The sequence below is a fragment of the Cordyceps javanica genome, chromosome 3 (genome assembly GCF_051103115.1).
Source record: "Cordyceps javanica chromosome 3, complete sequence".
NCBI classification, from domain to species: domain Eukaryota; kingdom Fungi; phylum Ascomycota; class Sordariomycetes; order Hypocreales; family Cordycipitaceae; genus Cordyceps; species Cordyceps javanica.
In genome coordinates, this window is record NC_139297.1 from 2,842,882 (window position 1) to 2,865,218 (window position 22,337).

General features: G+C 53.2%; 4 protein-coding genes across 4 annotated transcripts; 3 read left to right on the top strand and 1 right to left on the bottom strand.

The window, feature by feature from the left end:
• Positions 1-78: 78 nt before the first annotated feature.
• Positions 79-1,113, bottom strand: V2A60_005070 (uncharacterized protein; the record flags this gene model as incomplete). The annotated part of the gene is made up of 1 exon (XM_083256383.1): positions 79-1,113. The coding sequence occupies one exon, from the start codon at positions 1,111-1,113 to the stop codon at positions 79-81; it is 1,035 nt and encodes a 344-aa protein (XP_083112509.1).
• A 2,473-nt stretch (positions 1,114-3,586) lies between these two features.
• On the top strand, positions 3,587-4,709 carry V2A60_005071 (uncharacterized protein; the record flags this gene model as incomplete). Its single annotated transcript, XM_083256384.1, has 2 exons — positions 3,587-3,765; positions 3,842-4,709. 2 exons carry the CDS (start codon positions 3,587-3,589, stop codon positions 4,707-4,709), a joined length of 1,047 nt encoding a protein of 348 aa, XP_083112510.1.
• Positions 4,710-10,649: 5,940 nt separating this feature from the next.
• Positions 10,650-14,666, top strand: V2A60_005072 (P-loop containing nucleoside triphosphate hydrolase protein; the record flags this gene model as incomplete). Its single annotated transcript, XM_083256385.1, has 1 exon — positions 10,650-14,666. One exon carries the CDS (start codon positions 10,650-10,652, stop codon positions 14,664-14,666), a length of 4,017 nt encoding a protein of 1,338 aa, XP_083112511.1.
• A 5,421-nt stretch (positions 14,667-20,087) lies between these two features.
• Positions 20,088-21,503, top strand: V2A60_005073 (uncharacterized protein; the record flags this gene model as incomplete). Its single annotated transcript, XM_083256386.1, has 1 exon — positions 20,088-21,503. The coding sequence occupies one exon, from the start codon at positions 20,088-20,090 to the stop codon at positions 21,501-21,503; it is 1,416 nt and encodes a 471-aa protein (XP_083112512.1).
• Between the last annotated feature and the right edge of the window lie 834 nt (positions 21,504-22,337).

Below are 22,337 nucleotides of genomic sequence, written 5' to 3' on the forward strand. Positions count from 1 at the left end.
AACGTCGTACGATTTTCTTAATTCCTGTAGTCCCCATTCGCCAATGCCGGATGATGTTTGAATACGCAAGGGCGATGATCATCTGCGCCTCGTCGAACCGAAGCCGGTACTTTCGTGCCTCTCGCCGGAAGCACTGCCACCGTTGCGGCTCGACGACGAGGGACCTGCCCGCGAATCGCCGCCGCCCCATCGCGAACCGGAGCCGTAGTTACTCGCGCCCCATGGTGTGTAGCCGTAGTTATTCCTGTTGTCGCGGCCGTGGCCGCCGGCGAGGTAGGTAGCGGCGGCTCCGCTCGCGAGTCCCGTCCAGAAGCCAGGACGCCAGCCCTGTTGCTGTTGGGCGCCGCCGCCGCCGGCGCCGTTTGAGGATGACTTGTAGCTGTTGTTTGATCCTGGGTAGGGAGGTGGGGGATCATTGCGAGGACCCCAACCGCCGCCCCCAGGGCCATCACCGCCGCCGCCGCCGCCGCCGCCTCCCCAACCACCACCACCAGCACCGAATCGTCTGGCATGTCCCTGTCTCCGGTTATTGTCCGACCCGGCCACACATGCCGAGTAGGCGATCCAGGCAAAGACGGCCACGAAGATGACGGCAAACAGCCACGCCGAGGGGTCGGTGCCGCCGCGGCCGTCGTCGCCGTCGCCGTTGCCGAACCAGCGATCCCCCCTGGCCAGCTCGGGATACCGGCGCTCGCCCTGCGCGGTGAGGGCGAGCGTGTACTCGACGCCGCAGCTGCCCTTGAGCACGTAGGGGTCGTCGGACGAGGCGTAGCCCTCGCAGATGACGTCGGTCGCGCCGAGCTTGAGCTCCGGGGGCAGCGAGGCGGCGCAGCTCCACTCGACGTCCTCGTCGCCGTACGAGGCGCCCTGGTTGGTGCAGCGCATGACGTCGACGCTGTGCAGACGGCACAGGGCCTTGGGCGAGACGCATCTCAGCTGCGGCGCGGCGGCGACGCGGCGATGCGTCGTCTTGGCGCCGCCGCCGCGCAGCGTCAGCGACTGCACGTCCGAGAGCAGGACGGCGTTCCTGGGAGCCGCCGGCGAGGCGCGCTTCGCCGACGCCGTGGAGGCGGCGAGGCCGAGGGAGAGGAGCAGCGCGCGGGTGAGGTGCATGACTCTGGTGGTGGTGTGCGCGCTATAGGGCGTGTGGGAGAGCGCCGTGGAGAGAGAGAGGGTGGCCTTTTTTTGGCGAGGGTCGTTGACATGCAGGGTCTTGGCAGAAGAGGAGTGCGTCAGTTGGTAAGTCCGCTGGTGAGAAGGCCGTTGCGCAACGCTGGGTGGACTCGCCTGTCGGAGCACAAAACGACGCAAGGGATGAAAGCCGGCGTCGGAACTCGGGACCAAAAACGAGCAGAGCTGATGTATCCGTTTGATCAGGATTTTTTTTTCTCGTAAAATGACTGTGAATAAAAAGTGTCATGGGGAGGTGCAGTTGGTGTTGGATATGCAATGAAGCGACAGAGATCTAGAGGACACGATGTCCATTATTGCCCAAAAGGCAGCATGATGGAGACGCCATGACGAATACAGTCGTCAGCCGCCACGCCAACATTGAGAGGCGCGAATCAGGCGAGAGGTTGGATTTGTTCTTTGCTTTCTCTTTCTCTTTCTTTCTCTCCCTCTCTTTGTCTCTTTCTCTCTCTCTCTCTCTCTCTCTCTCTCTTTGTCTCTCTATCTCTCCCTCTTTCTCTCTCTCTTTCTCTCTCTATCTCTCCCTCTTTCTCTCTCTCTTTGTCTCTCTACCTCTCTCTCTCTCTCATTTTGCACTTGAGCTTCAAGAAACTGATCCTCTCTTTATTGATTCTGCGTTACTAGTCGACAAAAATGCCAGATGTCAATTGGAACAATGGCTGCCCTTTTATGCATGCTGGACCACCACCGCACACCATGCGGCTTCTATATAGGAATACTGGGGGCAGTCTGCGACCCCCTTTTTTGCATTGTTATTGTTATTATTATTAATATTCTCGTTCTTGGTATTATCATACGCCTATTGACCTCTCAGGCGATCAGGTACGTCTATAATAACTGCTCATAACTTTGGGAAGGGGTCTTAAGTACTGAGTAAGAGGTCCTGGGGAAAGGACCTACTGATGCATCTTGCCATATGCAGCGAGACCCTTTTTTCATCCGCATAAACGCACGTTGAAAGCTACGTCTTGACAGCCGCGGGGATGCGTGCAGGGTGACAACAGGCAGATGGCAGCACGCATGAGGTGGTGTCCCTGAGTAATAAAGCCGAGTCGGGGTTTTCTCTGGAGTTTTCATACAGACTCATTTGTCTGTACTGATGAAGTAAGTAGGACTTGCTGACGAAGGAGGACCAGGCCGACCGTCGGGCCTAATAATAGGTCCGAAGGTGACCACGTCGTGACAAAACTGTATTACCCAGTCTTTTGGCATAGCCGCATCGTCCAGGTTCATTGCAGTCTACCCCCTAAATATCAATGCGCTCGTGATCCTAGCCATTACTATTGCGACGAGTATCGTTGCCAAGGAGGAAATAGACTCGGCTTCCAAGTTCCTTTGCTGAGCGTGAGTCGGTTGTTAACTTGTTGGTGAGGGAGCCTGGAGGCCACCACCGGATCGGATGCGTCAGCCGGCAAGGACCTGCGCCATGTCCCGGAGTAATGTGGCAAAGTGTAAGATGCACCATCGTGATCTGCTGCAGCATACCAAGTATAAAGCTCAGCGGGCTTGATCGTCGACGGGCAGTCCGTGGAGATGAACGCGCCACAACCACCAGACCCAGCAAGGGCCCTCTGCCCAGCCACGACGCCACGCAGCATGAGGCCATTCATTCAGTGTCTTGAGTCTTGACGGCCCACTGCTGCCATCCATGTTTCACTAGCATTATGCCATGCGGCAGGTCGCAGCACTCACTGATCATGCTTCTCGGTACTGGTACTCCATAGTCTGTGCACTAAGGAGGCCGCTAGCAGCCGCTTCTTGACTCGGGTCGCCAAGATTGCGTAGACTTACATGATATCCCACCTTGCGCTGATAAATGAAATAAATGGCAGATGTTACGCGCGTGTGTGTATGGTGGACGGTCCCGAGCACGCCTACGGTCGGCAAACTCAAAAAAAGGGTCAATTTATCACTGGGTGCGAGAAGAAAAGTTAGCATGTGTTTTTCCGTCGTTTTGACAGAACCATAAGGGTGTCTCTAGTCTCCTGAGCCATGAATGAACTTTCTGTACCGAGTATTGAGTAGTGTATGATGAATAACGAACTTGATCAACGGAGTAACTCGCCAAACGGCTATCCCACCAACATCCCGCGTTCCAATCCCACCTTCCCTGACAAACCTCGCCAAAATAACAATGCAGCGGAACCAGGGGGGAAATTTCCGACTCATGATCGACAAGGACTAGATTGACAATTTGCTCCATCGATAGGGTATATTCAAAGCTTGTTTTTTTCTTTATTGGCGATGCAAGTGCCGACTTAGTATAAGACCTATGGCCTCCGCTCGTCAAAGGACTATCCAGTTTCGGAGTTCATCAAGGGATTTCACTCGCTTTTCAATCAACTTTCCCAGTTCTACTTGATAAATTTTCATATACACAATATTTCCCGTCATCATGGTCGCCTCCTCTGCCCTGCTTGCCCTGATCCCGGCCGTTGCCGCGGGCCCGCTGGCCTGTGCCTCGCGCAAGCCGACCACCTGCTCGGCTCCCAAGGGCAACTTCACCGTCAACGAGGCGGGCCTGTACCCCGAGAACGCCGATTTCGACCCTTCGCGATGCGTCACTTACATCGGGTACGTACATGAGCGAGAATATCGAACCGGTGCCGATGGGAGTATGAGCTAACACGCCCCCCCCCCTGTGCCGCAGCAACCTGTACAAGAGCACCGTCACCACCTACAACGCCGCCGAGGACCGCGTCGAAAAGGTAATCACCTTTGACAACATCAGCGGCGTCCCCGAGTTCCATGTGTCGGGCGTCCAGCGCGACGCGAAACACGACAAGCTCACCATCAGCGCCAACGCCGGCGCGGCCTTTGACACCGAGGGCCAGGACATCTCCGGCTCCAACGTTGTCATCCAGTACGACCTCGTCAAGGGCGAGGTCGAGTGGACCAAGAACCTCACCGAGACCACCAAGGGTGCGTACGGCGGCTTCCAGGACATGGAGCACGACCCCGAGGGCAACAGCTTCGTCATCGGCACCTACTCCAGCAGCATCATCAAGATCACCGCCGACGGCAAGACGGCCACCGAGTGGTTCCGCGGCTCGGCCAACTCGTCCGTCTCGGGCTTCACCGGCATCGCGGCGTACAACGGCGCCCGCAACGTGCTGGTGACCGACAACGAGGGCAGCCAGATTGTCAGCTTCGACCTGTCGGCCGCCAAGGGCGAGCCCGTCCCCGTGCCCGTCTCGGGCGACAAGGAGCTCCTCACCCGCGGCTTTGACGGCGCCTACCTGCCCCCCCTCTTCGAGGACAAGGTCTTGATCATCTCGAGCAACGACGCCGGCAACATCGTGCTCCGCTCCAAGGACGGCCAGTGGAAGGAGGCCGAGGTGCTGGGCGCGCTTGCCAACCCCCTGAAAGATCAGAACGGCTTCACCGTGGCCACGGTACAGATTGCCGACAGAATCTACGCCGTCATCGAGTGGTTTGGAGACGCCGCGACTGGCCTCAACAGAACCGCTTTCCCGTTCATTGATATCACCGACGATGTCAACAAGCTGCTTGTCTAAGCAGGTGGCATTTAGTTTCGAGTGTTGTCAGGCATATCGAAAATAGTGCTCGGCTTATTATATATCCTTTCATTTTGGCCAACTTTGCGCGCTAGAAACCTTTACATTCTTTATATGATCAACACTTCAAGTCCCGCATTTGTGCAGTAAATGAGTGCCGCAAGTTTCAAGTGATGTTTAGTGACTTGCAAAGGAAGAAAAAGAAAACGATTCCACCTTTGGTTCTTTTGTCTATTGCCTGGCGGTGAGTAAGTTTTGGTAGCAGAGTCAGTGAAAACACAGCCTGCAGCCATCGCGCTATCGGTAAATCCTTCCGGAGGAGCTGCGTATCGTGTAGTCCAAGTTAATTCCGTCGTTCTCTTTTTAAGAAAGTGTTCATCGTAGTCAGAAATCTCGAGTACGCTCATGGGAAAAAAAAAAGTCTTTTGCTGGGCAACCAACGACTTCAGCAATGACCCAAGTCCGGCGTGCGACTCTACGAATGCTTGCTCAAGGTAGAATACGCTGTTAGATGAAGGGTACGCTCGTCAATGTAATACCATGGCCTGGAAACGATGCGAGCCTCTTGGACTTATTCCTGTTTGACAACTCAAAGGTCATCCGCGTCACACATTCGGCTGTTTCTGCCTACCGGTCAACCTTGACGAGATTATGTTTAGAAATCTATCGCGGGGATGTTCCCTCTATTACAATCACACCACAGAGGCATGTTGTCTCATTGGACATCTTTCGAGGGGCAGTGAACTCTATCATCAATCCGGGAATGGATTGACTTGTAGGGCCACAGTTGCACGGGCTGCACGACGTGCACCATCGTACGAACGGGTACAGTGTGCTACCCTGCTACCGTATTATCGTCATTATTTAGACACGATAGTTACGGATCCCTGTCAGACATTCATCTCAAAGTGAGATTGCACCGGACTCGATGACCGCAAGGTATGCCAAGGGCGAGCTGCTTTGCCCAGTACTCGGCCATGAGAGGGTTGGGCTACCCTAGAGACCAAGGCTGGTGATGTGAACAAGGAATGTGCCAAAGTAGCCGTATGAGCAAATGAGACACAATGCATCACCTTTAGGATAAAAGTATGACCACCATACTAGATTTAAACGTCTCGGGTGTTACTAGCATATGCATTCAATGCTGTCGAGAGCAAGTCTCGGCGACCCCAGTTGGTGGCACCGAACCAGAGAGCAGGGAATGTATACAAGGAGAGAACCAGTGGCCCGGGTCACGGCATGCGCACACAAAGATGTACGACGAAGCAGGAGGGGGCATGGCTGCGACGAGACGGTGTGACCTGATTCAGCGGCATGAGATGCTGCAGGTATGAAAATGGGGAGCTGGTCGGCGGCGGCGGGGTGGGTTGTCTTGATGCAACACGATGCCGAGATGCGAGGGAGGAGAGGCAGGAGAGAGTGTCCCTGATAAGCGAGTTGGGCGTAAAACAGTCTCAACCAATCTGCGACAGGACATAAAAAGACGAGGAGAATTATTGGATAGCCTTGTTTCATTTATTCTATTATCGGCATAGGTGGGCTAACCCTTGATGGCTGTCGCGGCCGGGAGAGAGATATCTGCTGTGAGCGCGTCAAGGGTGAGCGGCAGGCGCGCGCAAAAGGCGATGGGAGTGGTGCTGAAGGGAAGATGCTAGGATTGAAGGCTTCCGATGCAAACGCGGCGTAAAAAAAATGGGAGCCAGAGGCACGCTGGATTCTACAAGCAGAGGCGATTCTTGACGGGACTGACAGGAGTTGGACAGGATGGAGAGGGTAGAGGCAAAGAGGATAGCCTACAGGGTAACCAAAGGGCGGCTGAAGCCTAGAGCGCAGGCTGCTCTCTGACGGGGGCGTGCGTCGGCTCGGACACTTGGACGGACCCGAACCCGGGAAAATTGGGTCAGCCCTGGAGCGAGCGGGGGCGTTTGGGAAGAGACGTCAGGGTCGTGTTTGATAAAAAAAAAACCTTCTTTATTTTATTAATAATATTCGATGAGAAGCACGTGTGATGAAGATTGTGATGATGTCACTAATTTTTGTTTGGTTTATTTTCCCCATTACTGCTCTTTTAAATGATATCATGAAAAGATACAAGTCTGGACGCTTTGGTGGCAACGTGGGATTCTGGTGGGTGACAGTGGCGTATTCGCTTCCCAAAGCAAAACTTCGATTCGGCAGTCGGCCGGCCAAGCGTCTATGTGAAAGGGGGGTGTGTGGTGTGGCGTGCGAGAGCATATGTGTGTGTGACGCATTCGGTGTAAAAAATAAAGAAAATAAAAATTAAAACGTAGTAGAGTGTACAGAGTACTCGTGGCAATGAGACGGACTGTGAAGCGAGCTGAGGATGCTGGCCAATGCATGTCTTGCCGGCCCAGGGTCAACTAATATGACGGGAAGCGACAAGCACGGTCAAAGCCGGCAATCTTTAGCCGTGGAAAACAGGGCAAACATGACGGGTGGTCTGACCATGAAAAAAGAAGAATGATGATGGGAATGATAAATCATGATACAAACAACGGGCCGGTGGACATTGATCCTTGCTCTGAAAAAGAAAGAAAAAAACGTTTGCTGTATTATTATTAGCCCGACGTCCGACGTTGAAGAGGCGGACCAGGCCATGTCGGCGTTGATGGCCGAATTGGTAGGTCATAGGGACAAGGCTACCCGGTAAAGTGGCTGCGTTTCTAATTTCCAAAAAAAAAAAAAAGACTTTGTAGCGTGAGGGAGAGGAATTTACAATTTTGCAAGTCTTCTATCTCTCTCTCTCGCTCTCTCTCTCTACCCTGTTGGTATATAGTATATAGAATAGACCACTTGGTGTAAACGCCATGCATGGCATCTTGTTATTCGCTGCCCCCCCCCATGGGCCAAGACTCTAACCCTGACAATCGTCTCACTGACGCGAGAAGAAACGACGAGAGCGGTCTGTAGACCCTACAACGGACAATACTGAGTACCCGTTGACGAAATGAGGCTTATCTTGGTACTGGGTACAGATCCCAGAGGCGTCGTTTAAGACGACAACAGACTCCACAACGGGGCAGTGGATGGGAGGACATTTGTCCGAGTCGAAATCCCCTTTTCGCCTTTTTTTTTTTAAGATCAGGAATCCTTCCTTTCAAATTCTATATCGGAAGGGCAGAGATTTGTGACCAGGGATTCATGTTCAGGCGGCCCTGAAGATCTTTTGGAGGAGAGCGGACTGGTTCAGCGCCATTGGGTAAAAAGAATACGTTTAATTAGCTTTGGCAAGTTTGCCCTTTTAACCCCGTAGTGAGCGGTTAAGTAAGTACAAAAGCAGATCAAAGATGGTTAGAGTGCGATGGTGTGTGTGGTTTGTGGCAGTCCGAGGTGGCGCGCACGCGCCGCCCGCCTTGGCTGGCAGGCTGGCAGGCTGGCTGGTTATGGGAATTTGGATATGAAATTGGAACCTGGGAGGGAAAGTGTGGATACATTCTCAAGAATGGGACACTGTTGAGAACAGGCTTGGGAGGCTGAAGAAGAACTCTCCGATACGATGAGTTTGGCGACATGGTGTGTATGGTCTGGTGTGTACTCAGTATTGCGTGTATACTAAGTAGTTGGTGTGTCTTGTGTGTGTGTGGTGGTCACTGGTGGTATGATGCTTGATTACCTACCAGAGCAAGTACCTGCATACATAAACGAGCACCTGTGTAGGTATAAGTAATGACGGGCTGAAAGAGTTGGGTAACGTCGCTACGAGGGTGCCCAGGCAGGCAAGTCGGTTACAACTGACAGGGAGGCGGAAGAATGTGGCTGCAGGAGGCGGACTTGGGCATCATCCTTTCGGCGGGTTTTCAGCGGGTTTGGAGCGGATTTTCTCTCAGTATAGGCCGGTGACAGGGGCGCTACCCTCTATATTCACCGGTACCCAGTATACCTACCTCCTAGGTAGGTACTTACCTGGTAAGTTAAGGTAGTTGTTAGCACCCGACTTACTCAGTACTTATCCTGCCAAGTTGTACCTAGACCCGCATCGTATTATGCGTATTGACAACGTTGGTCATGCCATTGGTAACTAATTTTTATTTTTATATTTTTTTGCGACCAGATTCGTCTCACCCGCCACTGGCTTCAGCCCGTTTGTGAATCCGCCTACAGGTAGCTACCGTTTGGGGATGATTGCACGACATATTCCATCTAGGTAGGTAGGTAAGTAGTTTCTCAATACTTGAGGCATTATGTATTCAGTATTCAGCATTCAGCATTCAGCATCTATATCAGAACAAAAAAAAAAAAAACTCCGCACACACCCACCCACCTACCCACCCCCCATCTTCACCATCTCTCGGCGCCCCTCCATCATCTCATCTAGAAGTGGTGGGAGGCAGGGTTTCCCTACTGAATATCCATGGTCTTTTTTTCCCCTTGCAACTTGGGCTCTGGGAACGAGGCAACCACACAACCACACAATCACCACCATCACATCTAGGCAGCGTCGTCATCCTCATCCTCATCATCCTCATCACCACCACCACGCCTGTTTCTTTTCTTTTCCTTTCTTTATTCTCATTTATCCCCCCCTCCTCCGCCCTGACCGTCTGACCCGACTCTCTGCCTCACTAGCGGCCTTTGTCAACGAGGCAAACGGGACACATTTATAATTTAAACCATTCGAGTCAATCCAAACCCCAACTTTATTACGCCAGACCAGGCTACCTCCCGGGCTCCCCTCCTCCTCCTACTGGCCCCCCCCAGGTTCCTTGGCTTTCCATCACGGCCCCTCCTCCTCCTCCCCTCCTGTTGTTTGTCGGGTCCCGGACTGCTCCTCGGGCCCTTGCCTCAGACCTCTGACCCGAAAGCGCGCACGTCCGCACCTTAATCCCGTCACGGTCAGCCGTCAAGGGCCAGCCATGACTCTTCTCGCCGCCACCTGCTACACTTCGCACGGCCCAGTATAATAATACATTAAACGTTTCCCATCAATCGCCTCGCAACCTCGCTCCCTCGGCTTCTGCTCCTTCTTTTGCTTCTCGCTTCTCGCTTCTCTTTGCTCAACCATCTCATCTCCCTTTCTTCTCAACCCCCCCCATTTTATCCCTCTTTTCCTTTCCAATCTGCTACTATTTCGCTTTTCTTGCTTCAATTCCTTCAGCTGTTTCGATCCTCTCTCTCTCTTCACTCTTGTCATCTGGTTGGACAACATTTCGGCCAACACCACCACACACACCTCTCCATACCCAGACGACCAAAAAAAGAACAAACGCCCTTGGTTGGCCTCGCTCTCCCTCTTCCCTCCCCATCCCTCCAGGTCTGTCTGTCTTGTCTCACAACAACGGCACACATTACCCACATCCTACCGCCGTACCGCTGCATCGCCTTGCGCATTTTCTAGCTATCCCTCTTGCACCTCTTGCCCTCCCTAGGTAGCCCAGATTAGGCAATTCGGCGCGCTTCACAACTTCCCTCTCCTGGTTACCTTGTCCGCCCTGCGTGCCAGTGTCCCACGCCCGTCCTTCTGTTGTGATTCGCCTGCCACAACCGCGGCTTCGCTTCACCTGCAACTCGCTCGATTCTCTGTTAGTATTATTTCTCCCGCAACTTTGTCCATTCTTGCCAAGATCTGTCAATAGCTTCCTTTTTTCCTTTTTTTTTTTTTCTCTCTCTTTAATTTTTCTTTTTTTTCTCCAATTCGCCCCATTTCAATCCACCCCATTGCTACCCCTACCTGTCCTGCGCTTCTACCCTCCCTTCTTCGCCATCGTAGGCTGACCATTACGACATTGACTTGCTCCAGCTCCAAGCCATCATTTCCTGCGCCCGCGCCCGCACCGGCACTAGTCACCCCCGGATTTTGACATTGCTGAGCCCAACTTGCTCCATCAACGCCCGCTCGTGGCTTGAAGCTGCCATCCTCAACTCGCATCCAGCTTCGCCTACTCGCCTCGCAGGTCTGACCTGCCTCTCATCTCGCCCCTCATGGCGTCTCAACCTCCCGAGAAGTCTGGAAAGCTTCGCCAAACTGCCCAGCCTACTTTGCGGTCCGTCTCCCATCCTGATTCCAGCTATGGCGACTCCTCCGAACCCGAAATTCGCAACCTCGAAAAGGCAGACACCAAACTCGCCACTCCTCCCAAGACGGCCAGTTCCGACGACATCTACGCTCACCTCCCGCAAGACGAGGCCGAAATCCTCAAGAAGCAGGTCGATGTGCCCACCCTCGCCAAGGGCGCTGGCGTCCTCTACCGCTACGCCTCGCGCAACGACAAGATCATCATCTTCGTTTCCACCGTTTGCGCCATCGCCTCTGGTGCCGCTCTGCCCCTCATGACTGTCATCTTTGGAAACCTCCAGCGCGTCTTTCGCGAATTCTTCTTTGGAGGCTCAATGACCTACGACGGCTTCGTTGACCAACTCACCACATATGTCCTCTACTTTGTCTACCTCGGCATCGGCGAGTTCGTCGTCACGTACATTTGCACCGTCGGCTTCATCTACACCGGTGAGCACATCGCCGCCAAGATTCGCGAGCACTACCTCGAGGCCTGTATGCGACAAAACATTGGCTACTTTGACAAGCTTGGCGCCGGCGAGGTCACCACCCGCATCACCGCAGACACCAACTTGATCCAGGACGGCCTTTCCGAAAAAGTCTCCCTCACCATTGCCGCCCTCGCCACCTTTGTCACTGCCTTTGTCATTGCATTCATCAACTATTGGAAGCTTACGCTCATCCTCTCCGCCACCGTCTTCGCCCTCGTCCTCAACATTGCCATCGGCTCCAGCGTCATGCTCAAGCACAACAAGGCCTCCCTCGAATCCTACGCCGAGGGTGGCTCCATTGCCGAAGAAGTCTTCAGCTCCATTCGCAACGCCATTGCCTTTGGCACCCAGGAACGCCTTGCCAGAAAATACGACAAGTATTTGGCCCAGGCTGAGTACTTTGGTTTCCGCGTCAAGAGCGCCATGGCCGTCATGGTCGGTGGCATGATGCTCATCCTTTTCCTCAACTACGGCCTGGCCTTTTGGCAGGGCAGCAAGTTCATCGTCGACAACGTCATCCCCATCAACAAGATTCTCACAATCATGATGTCCGTCATGATTGGTGCCTTTCAGCTCGGCAATGTCGCCCCCAACCTCCAGGCCTTCACCACCGCCGTCGCTGCCGCCGCCAAGATCTTCAACACGATTGACCGTCCCTCGCCTCTCGACCCTTCCAGCGACGACGGCGCAAAAATTGACAACATCATGGGCAACATTCGCCTCGACAACATCTCTCACATCTACCCCTCCCGTCCTGAGGTCCGCGTCATGTCCAACGTCAGTCTCAGCATTCCTGCCGGCAAGACGACTGCTCTGGTTGGCGCCTCAGGCTCCGGAAAGAGCACCATTGTTGGTCTCGTTGAACGTTTCTATTCTCCCGTCCAGGGTACCATTTACCTCGACGGCATCGACATATCTACTCTCAACCTCAAGTGGCTTCGTCATCAGATGGCTCTCGTCAGCCAGGAACCCACTCTCTTCGGAACAACCATCTACAAAAACATTGGTCACGGCCTGATCGGAACGGCCGCCGAGCACGAGACGGAAGAAAAACGACGCGAGCTCATCATCGAGGCCGCCAAGATGGCCAATGCCCATGACTTCATTTCCAGCCTGCCCGAGGGTTACGAGACAAACGTTGGTGAGCGCGGTTTCCTCCTCTCCGGTGGTCAGAAACAGCGTATTGCCATTGCCCGCGCCGTCGTCTCTGACCCCAAGATTCTCCTGCTCGACGAGGCTACCTCGGCTCTCGATACGAAGTCCGAAGGTGTCGTCCAGGCCGCTCTCGAGAAAGCCGCCGCTGGCCGAACCACCATCACCATCGCTCACCGTCTCTCCACTATCAAGGATGCCCACAACATCGTTGTCATGTCTGAAGGCAAAATCATTGAGCAAGGCAACCATGACGATCTCATCGAGAAGCGAGGTGCCTACTTCAACCTCGTCTCCGCCCAGAACATTGCCGCCGCCGAGGAGCTTACCGCCGAGGAGCAGGCTCAGCTGGAAGAGGAAGAAATGGAGCTCATCCGCGAGAAATCCGCCAACCGTGCCTCTGTCTATGATGCCGACCCTGATGACAACATTGCCGACAAGCTGAGGCGTAGCTCTACCCGAAAGTCCGTCTCCAGCATGGTTTTGCAGACCAAGGCGGCCCCCGATCGTGAGCAAAAGGATGGCCTCGGCACCCTCATCATGCTCATCGCCAAATTCAACCGCCCCGAATGGAAGCGCATGCTCTTTGGCTGCGTCTTTTGTGTCATATGCGGTGGTGGTAACCCGACCTCGGCCGTCTTCTTCGCCAAGCAGATCACGACGCTCTCTGTGCCCATCACCCCCGTCAACCACGACAAGGTCAAGCACGACTCGGACTTTTGGAGCGCCATGTTCGTCATGCTTGCCTTTGCTCAATTCATCGCCTTTAGTGTCCAAGGGATTGCTTTCGCCATGTGCTCCGAGCGCCTCGTTCATCGTGTTCGTGACCGCGCATTCCGCGCCATGCTTCGCCAGGATGTCTCTTTCTTCGACAAGGAGGAGAACACGGCCGGTGCCCTGACCTCGTTCCTCTCTACCGAAACGACACACGTTGCCGGCATCAGCGGAGTGACGCTGGGTACGCTTCTGCTGACCGCCACCACCCTGATTGCTGCCTGTGCCGTCTCCTTGGCGATTGGATGGAAGCTCTCGCTTGTCTGCATCTCGACCATCCCTGTCCTTCTCGGATGTGGTTTCTTCCGGTTCTGGCTTCTTGCTCACTTTCAACGCCGATCCAAGGCTGCCTACTCTTCATCCGCGTCCTATGCGTCGGAAGCCATCTCGGCTATTCGCACTGTCGCGTCCCTCACTCGTGAGAAGGACGTCCTGGCCATCTACCAAGAGTCTCTGGCCGCGCAGCAGCGCCGCAGTCTCATTTCAGTTGCCAAGTCTAGTGCTCTTTACGCTGCCTCGCAGTCGCTCGTCTTCCTTTGCCTCGCCCTTGGCTTCTGGTATGGAGGCACTCTCATCGGCAAGCGCGAGTACAGCATGTTCCAGTTCTTCCTGTGCTTCATGTCCATCATCTTTGGCGCGCAGTCTGCCGGCACCGTCTTTTCATTCGCCCCGGATATGGGCAAGGCCCACGGTGCGGCGCAGGAGCTCAAGATCCTGTTTGACCGCAAGCCTACTATCGATACCTGGTCCGAGGAGGGCGAACCGGTCACCGAGGTTGAAGGCACACTGGAGTTCCGTGACGTGCATTTCCGCTACCCCACCCGACCTGAGCAGCCCGTCCTGCGCGGCCTTAACCTGACTGTCCGCCCTGGTCAGTACATTGCTCTGGTCGGCGCCTCTGGCTGTGGCAAGAGTACTACCATTTCGCTACTTGAGCGGTTCTATGATCCGCTTTCCGGCGGTGTTTACGTCGACGGCAAAGAAATCAGCACCCTCAACATCAACGACTACAGATCGTTTATCGCTCTCGTCAGCCAGGAACCTACTCTGTACCAGGGTAGTATCAAGGAAAACATCCTGTTGGGCACAAGCCGTGAGGACGTCACCGACGCGGAGCTGGAGCATGCGTGCCGGGAAGCCAACATTTACGACTTTATTGTTTCACTGCCCGAAGGCTTCAACACGACGGTGGGAAGCAAGGGTGCTCTGCTATCCGGTGGCCAGAAGCAGCGCATCGCTATTGCGCGTGCTCTGATCCGCGACCCAAAGATTCTACTCCTGGACGAGGCCACATCGGCCCTCGACTCGGAGTCTGAAAAGGTCGTGCAGGCTGCGCTGGACAAGGCTGCCAAGGGGCGCACCACTGTCGCTGTTGCACACCGTCTGAGCACGATCCAAAAGGCAGACATTATTTACGTGTTTGACCAGGGCCGCATTGTCGAACAAGGCACGCACTCGGAATTGATGCGTAAAAATGGTCGTTACGCCGAGCTCGTCAATCTGCAAAGTCTTGCCAAGCACGGCTAAAGTGCTGCTGCTTGGATTGGATTCAGTGCTTGCAACAGACTAAATGCTCATATTGCATATATTTCCGGCGTTTTATCATTTGGGATTCACATGTAGTACAATATGGCCAAGTTGGTGTTATTCTGGGTCTCGGAATAAAAAAAACAATGTATATAGAGCGTCTTACCTTTTGATTGGTCTTTATATTTGGCATTTGATGCACACTTGCCAATTCTATATTTTAATTCCGCTTAATATGTCAAACTTGATGTAATGTTGGGAACATGATTGCGTGTTACTGGCAGCGTTTTGACATGTATCCATGGGCGCTAACAGGTGGGATTCCCGCGCATCACATAGACAAGAGTGAAGCCGGATGGCCGGATTTGTAAGTTGAGACAACTGGCAAGGGAAGGTCGACGAGGCACTGTCATTTTTTTTTTGCTTTGTTTTGGTTTCTCGCTTGAACAGAGACGTGTACGATGAGTTGAGTTGGGGTGAAACAGGCGGCTCGCTGGGCTGTGCGGCGGCGCGCGCGACGGGAGCAAGACGACAATGAAAAGCCGAAGGGATGAGGAAAGGATGCGGCATTGCGGACAAGCTGATGAAAATTTGGAATAACAATAATGATCATACTTAATAATAATAATAATAATTATAAAGATAATACTGACAAAGCAGAGTAAAACTGCTTTTCTCTCTCTCTCTCTCTCCCTTTTCTTGACCGTTTTTTTTCTGCGCGATTCGTGTTTTAATTCGAGATGATGATAATAGTAATAGCACTAACCATGATTTGAAATCACATTTTTTTTTTTGCGATAATTCGTACTTGTTCTGTGTGTGCACCCGTATGGTTTCCACCTGAGACGGAGACAAGAAAGCCAAAAAAAAAGGGATGGGATGGATAGTATACGAGGCAAGGGGTGGGAAGCACGCAGAGAGAAAAAGAGATCACATGATTCGAAGTGGTTCTTTATTCTCCTTCAAGAGAGAAGTAGTAAAAGAAAGTGTCTACTGGGTAGTCAAGGGAGACAATTTAGAGAAGGATACGGAGAGGGAATATTGGGGGTTTACTATGAGGCTTCTCGAAGCCGCCATAGGGGAGAATGACTTGTGAGGACTGTGGGTTCGGTGTGTATGACGTTGGCAGGGAGTTTGAAAAGCAAGACTATTATTGCATCGTTTTATCATTGTGTCATTGTATGATTGCAAGAGTCTCTCTCATATTTTTAAAAAAAAAGAGAAGAATGAAGAGTGAAAAAAAGAAAACGAAAAATAAGAGCGCATTGCGTTGCGCAAGACGGGATATATTGTACTCAGTACGCAGCGGGCGTACGTGTGTGGTCGTCACGTGGCGGAGGCGTTCCGGGCAATAGATGAGTTGGAACTTATTTTTTTTCGGTGAACTATACGCTCGACAATATGCAATAGCGGACAAAGGAACCAAAGGGGGGATCTGCCGTGCGGGAAGATACGAAAAAGTATAAGTATTAGAGTGTTATTGAACGCAATTGCGGGTGCGGATGCGCGTGTGGGTTTACCGATGCAGGTACAAACAGCGTGTACGGATAGTGGGTGGGGGGATTTGAAGATGTTGAATAATGCTGCAGAAAAAGGGAAATGGGTTACAATGTCGGAATGGCCGGGTTGATAGACCGAGTCGTCATTCTCTGTCTTGATCCCTCGAAGCCAAGTATTCGTCGGGGCATCAAAGCTCAGTTGTTCGGCGACGGGTGCCTACCAGTAAGTACGGATACTTATTGACTAGCAGTTGGTCAAGGAAGGGGAAAGCACGGGCGGGAAATGAAGGTCGTAAAAAAAGAAATAATAAAGAAATAATAAATAAGAAGGCGCCTCATCGATCGCACCACCACCTGGCCAAGCGAGGACGCCAGCCCCGGAAAAAAAAGGGGGGGATCCAGAATAAGGAAATGAGCGAACAATACGGATACTGGTACTCGGTACGAAGAGAGAGAGAGAGAGAGAGAGAGGAAGAATGGTGAGTAGAATGGGAGAGCGAGAGAGAAACCGTGCTCTGTGCAAAAAAAGAAATGCGCCCATGACCCAGTTTTGTAGCTTGGACGTTGATAGAGATGGGCTCACAAAGTCGGAAAAGTCTAACAACGTTTGGAGCAGGAAAACGGAGAGATTTTACTCGCCAAGTACCTGGGTAAGTAGGTACTCGTAGGGAGTACCTACTTGATCTGTACAATCAAATACTATACTGAGTAACTAGTCGCTCTACTCACCGAGTGCTTTCTGCTTCTGGTTTGGAGTACGGACCGAGTAGAACAAGGGAGTCGTCGTGGCCCTACATACAGCTGAGCAATTAGCGAGCTCATGTCAGTTGAATACTGATTGGATGTCCCTTTCCGCAAACGCGAGATGAAACGGAGGCGGCCGATGCGAGAAGACGAAGAAAACCAAGCCCACTCGCATTTACGGAGCACTGATACGTGATACTCAGTTTAGCTGCTCACCAAAGACTCTAGCGCCGGGGTCTAGAACTCTTGAAGGCTCTTCTTTTCCGCTTTTCCTTTTTTTTTATTAAATATATTAATTCTTCTCAAGTCGGGGACAGCGCCGGTGCAGGAAAAGTCAATAGCCTTTTATTTTATTTTGGGACCGGCTTGCGGCTTGCTGGGGAGTGAAAGGGGGGGGGGGGATAGATTGCAAGCAGGCCCCCCCCTGTGCTCGGCATTGCGCGAACAATGCAAGTTTACAAGCAAGGGTGTATGTGTGTGTGTGTACTTGGACGGGCGAGGATTTGGATTCTGGTGAATACGCCATGCAGATTATAGGGACCCAAGCTCTGTACGGATTATTATTACTCTGCCCTTACAGAGGATGCAAGACAAGGGCGGGAGCTCATTACTCGGTACAGAGGTGAGAAAAAGGCAAGGAGGCAAAGAGACAGAGTCATGGAGCCGGATCATCTCTCACTGGGGATAAAAGGAAAAGAGCCCATGACTGTCTCCTCATCAACGTGCGTTGGGCGTGCTACCGAGTATCAGTACTCTGTACTCTGTACTCTGTACTCTGTACTCTGTACTCTGTACTCTGTACTCTGTACTCTGTACTTTACTCCTTGACGGATCAGTCATGACATCTTTGTCATCCCCGGTCCCTGTCTTTGCTGCCCACGTTTTTGTATCCTTGGTATCAAGGCTTTTCTGGTCTCTCTCTCTCTCTCTCTCTTTTTTTTTGTCCATGACCCGTTGTCCCAATATTGGAGCTGCGGGCTTGATGTAAAAAGACGTACTGAGTAGCTGCATGGGCGCCGCCCCCCCCCTGTTCAGCTCTCTTGGTCCACCTGGCATGGAGAAACCAAGCACAGATGAATCCGCACGATGCTTGCTGCTTTGTGCCTTTTTTTGTTGTTTTGTCAAATTTGGGTCATGAATGATTTCTACTTTCGAGACACAGAGAGAGAGAAAAGAGAAAGAGAAGAGTTTATTTATAGCGTCTTGGCCGTGTATCACCTTAACCCAGCGCCAGACGGGTTTTCCCAGTGCACACACCCGCACACACACACAAACACACCAGAAGCAAGGGGGGGGGGGGGGGATGAAGCAGGGGAGAGAAGGCTGGTACCTGGGTTGCTGGACAGCCTCGCGCCAATAATGGAGAGACTTGATTGAAGCAAGGCAGCAAGCAGGCAGCAGGCTCTGCAGTGGTGAGGCGGCGGCGGCGGCGAGGCGACGGTGGTGGCTGCCCTTGGCTTTCATCGCCTCGTGGACCGCGCTGGGGGTGGGTGGGCTCTTTTACACAGGGCCGGCTGAGAGGCTCATGCATGGGCCAAGTAAGTATCCGTACTGATGAAGTAGATTGAGTTGCCAAGACCACAATGCCGAGTGACAGTCTGACAGACGGTAAAAGTAATCTGTAGGCGAGCCATCATTTATTACAGAAGGGGACGGCCTCGACTGGGGTCCCTCGACATGCTACCAGTAGTTACCGACCAAGTTGCTAAGATGCTAAGGTGCCCCCCCCCCGGCCAAATTGATGCTCGTCAGGCACAAGACTAACTGGACCTGTGCTTAAAAGTAACGCTGGACGGCCGCTAAGAGTAGAGTTGCTGGAGCTGCGACATGGCCTTTTCCCCCTCTCATCTGCTTCTTGTTCTCGTCGTCTCTCTGTCTCTGTCTCCTTTCCCTCCCTGCTACCGGCCACGACGAGACAGCTCGGCATCACCTGGCGTTTCAAAAATCTTGTCGTGCTTGTTCCCGTCTGATCTGCATCCAAAAGCTGACAGAAAAAAACAAAACAAAAGGCGTACCTGCGGAATCACACACACACAACTCACATCCCTGCTCACAACCCATCTCCGCCAGGCTGGCCGTTCTAATTACCGTCAGCGCCCGCCCGCCTGTATGCTCAACCCCCGGCATCCCTGTCAGGGCCCTCTAGTGACCCCCCGTTGCGGCGGCTAGTTATTTGGGAACTACTTTGAGGCTCCAGCCATTGAATTAGAAAGGGCGAAAAATAACAAAAAAAAAGAAGAAAAAGAAAAAAGAGAGAAAAAGAGAAAGGCACACACAGACAGACAGACACACGGCGCGCGTTGCTGTTGAAACTTTTCTTCTGTCCAGCCGTTACGCTCGGCTGACAACCATCAACACCAAACTATAACCACAACTCGTTGATTTCTATACGCCACCAAATTACACTTTTCCCAACTATCGTCATTCTTTCTTTCTTACATCGAACACTCTTTACTCGAATTTTCTTTTCGCAACGACATACCGCTTCTTCCGAGTTACGATTATTTCTGAGGGTGGATAGCTTGCTTTATTTACACCGATCGATGCATTGACGCCCTGCTGCGACCGCCTCAACTGTACGCCCGTCTGGAGCTAATACCCGCGAACCCCTCTCAACTCTCTCACTCTCTTTTCCCCCCTTTCCCCTCTCCTCTAGCGTAGAGAGGCCAGCTGTGTCGTCGCAAGCTCTGTTTTTTTTTCCCCTTTCTCTGTGCACATACAGGCCAAAGACGGGAGAAGAACGGAGAGCGAGCGAGCGAGAGAGAGGGAGAGAGAAAACAAAAGGTACAGAGTCTGCGGCCAGACAAGTTACACGAGTGGTTATTTTCTCTTCTTTTGCTGGCTGGCTGGCTGGCTAGCTGGCTAATTGACAGGATCGACTCCCCGACTAGAATAAGAAGAAACAAAAAAAGCACACCCCTCCCAACGGTGTTTGTCTCGAGGCCATTTGCGACAAACCAGACGAAAATCGACGACTAGAGCTGTCGGTGGGCCGCATTTGGATTCAGGAGGAGGAGCGCGCGCGCGCGAGGGACTCGAACCGCTTCATTGTTTTGGCCGAGAGCGCAACAACGACCAGAGAGAAGGAGAGGAAAATAATTACGCTAGAGAAAAGAAGGGAAAAAGAAGAAGAAGAAAAAAAGGGAAAAAATCGAGCAACATCGACTCGGGCACAGCCATGGCGAGCCGTGTCTCACATTCCTCCGCAACCACCGGTAGCACAACGACGTTCAACGACTGCCAATGTTCGACGCGCACAGCGCCCTGCTGCTGCCGCCGCCGTCGCCGCGGTCGTCGTCGTAGCAGTCGATCCAGATCTGCCGCCGCCGCCGTCCCCTCGACCTGGTCGCCGTCGCCGTCCGCGTCGCACAGCCGCTCGTCGACAACAGCCGCCGCCGCCGCCGTATTGTCGCTTCGTCGCGCCGGCATCATGACCATGCTCTTTGCCGGAGCAGCCGTCGCTCAACAACAACAACAACAACAACAACAACAATCACAGCAGCTACCTGCCGGCGTCGCTGCGCCGGCGTCCTCGCCGACATTACCCCCCTGGACGACGGCGGCCGAGGTGGAGCAGGACCTGCACCAAGTGGCCGATGATCTGCACGCCGCAGCCCCGATGACGGTGACGCACTTTACCCGACAGCTGGACCTCGTCAAGCGAGATCCAAACGCCCTGGTCGAGGTCAGAGGCACTGTGGTCGTCCGGGCCGGCTCGGGCGATGCTGTCGCCGCAGAGCCCGCAAAGGGTTCTAGCGATTCCTCGTCCTCGTCCTCCGACTCGTCATCAGCATCCTCAACCTCATCCCCCTCCTCCTCCTCCTCCTCCTCTACCGCCGAGGCCACCTCATCACCTCTGCCGTCGCCCTTTGACGACTCGCCCGCCTCCATCTTCAAGAGCTCGAGCAGCACGAGCGACGCCTGCCCCGACTTCATGCGGAAGCTGCTGGCGGACCCGACCTTTCGGCAGTGCTACCCGCTGTCCATGATGCTGCGGACGTCGACGGGCTTCTTCCAGGCTGAGAAGCAGCTCGTGAGCATCGTGCGGGTGCTGGACGCGACCTGCGCGCCCGACGCCGACCGGTGCGCCGACTTCATGACGCAGGCGGCCAAGAACATGCTCGACGCCGCCAACTGCAAGAAGGAGTACGACGCCAACCAGGGCAAGGTGACGGACGCCTTCCTCGGCCTGCGCGCCTACCGCGTCCTCCGCGCCGCCACCTGCCTCCAGGACCCGGCCGCCCAGAACTACTGCTTCGCCGGCGCCGTCACAAACGTCACCAACCCGTCCGACATCTTCTTCTACGCCATGCCCCTCGGCCTGCCCCTGCCCGGCGGCGCCGCGCCCTCGTGCGGGACCTGCACCGCCCAGACCATGGCCATCTTCCACGCCGCTACCGGCGACCGCTCCCAGAAGATTGCCGCCACCTACCGCGACGCCGCCCGCCAGGTCAACACCATCTGCGGCCCGGGCTTCGTCAACGACACGGCCACCTCGGCCGCCCGCCGCGCCGTCCCCGCCCCGGACGCCCTCACGACCCTGGCCACGGTCCTGTTTGTTACCCTCCTCGGCTTTGTCTCCATGGCCTGGTAAGAGAAGAAGAAGAAAAAGACAGAAAACAAGTGCAAAGGGAAAAGAAAAGAAAAATGAATGAATGAAAAGAAGAGCAAATCATCTTTCCACTCACCACCCTACGAGGTCTGGGCTGCCTCGCAAGCACATAAACACCCTTTTAATGGAGAGCTTGTGGTTGCAACTCCCCTATCGCGATTCTATATACCCCCCCTTCTCCCTCTCTCCTAGCAGTGGTGTTGCCACCTGCAAACTGCATACACGCAAAGTATAATTCATTTATTTATTAATTGGTGTTGGATTTCGGTCATCTTTTCTGTCTCACCTATGCCGGTTGCCTTTTCTTATTTTCATCTTTATTTTTTTTTTTTGATATTTGCGACGAGTATCTCGACTCTGCAGATTCTTCAAAGGCCTCGTCATTTTCGTCTGCTTTTCCAACATCCTTTCTTACCGCACCGACGGCGATCAAGACGACATAATATTTCTTATTTTCTCTCTACTTTATTGTTTCTTTTGGAAACTCGTCATGGGATACATACATCAAGTCCTTGCTTGCTTTTTTTTTCCTTTTCGGTCAACTTATTTCATCCTTTGCCGTCAAATGTAGCTTCTACTTGAACATTTGATTTGGCACTGTTTGGGGAATAGGCCGAGTTTTACACAATCAGGGCAAACCCAGTCCCGCACATACTTTTATACACATTGGATATCTCTTTTTTCAATTCTTCTTCCCTTCTTTCTGTCTCAAGAGTAGAAAGCCGGCAACTGAAGAACAAAAAAAAAACAATCAAATCATTGCAACGCTTTGTTCGCCTTGTCCATTTTCATTTCCTTGACTTCTCTTGGTCGTTT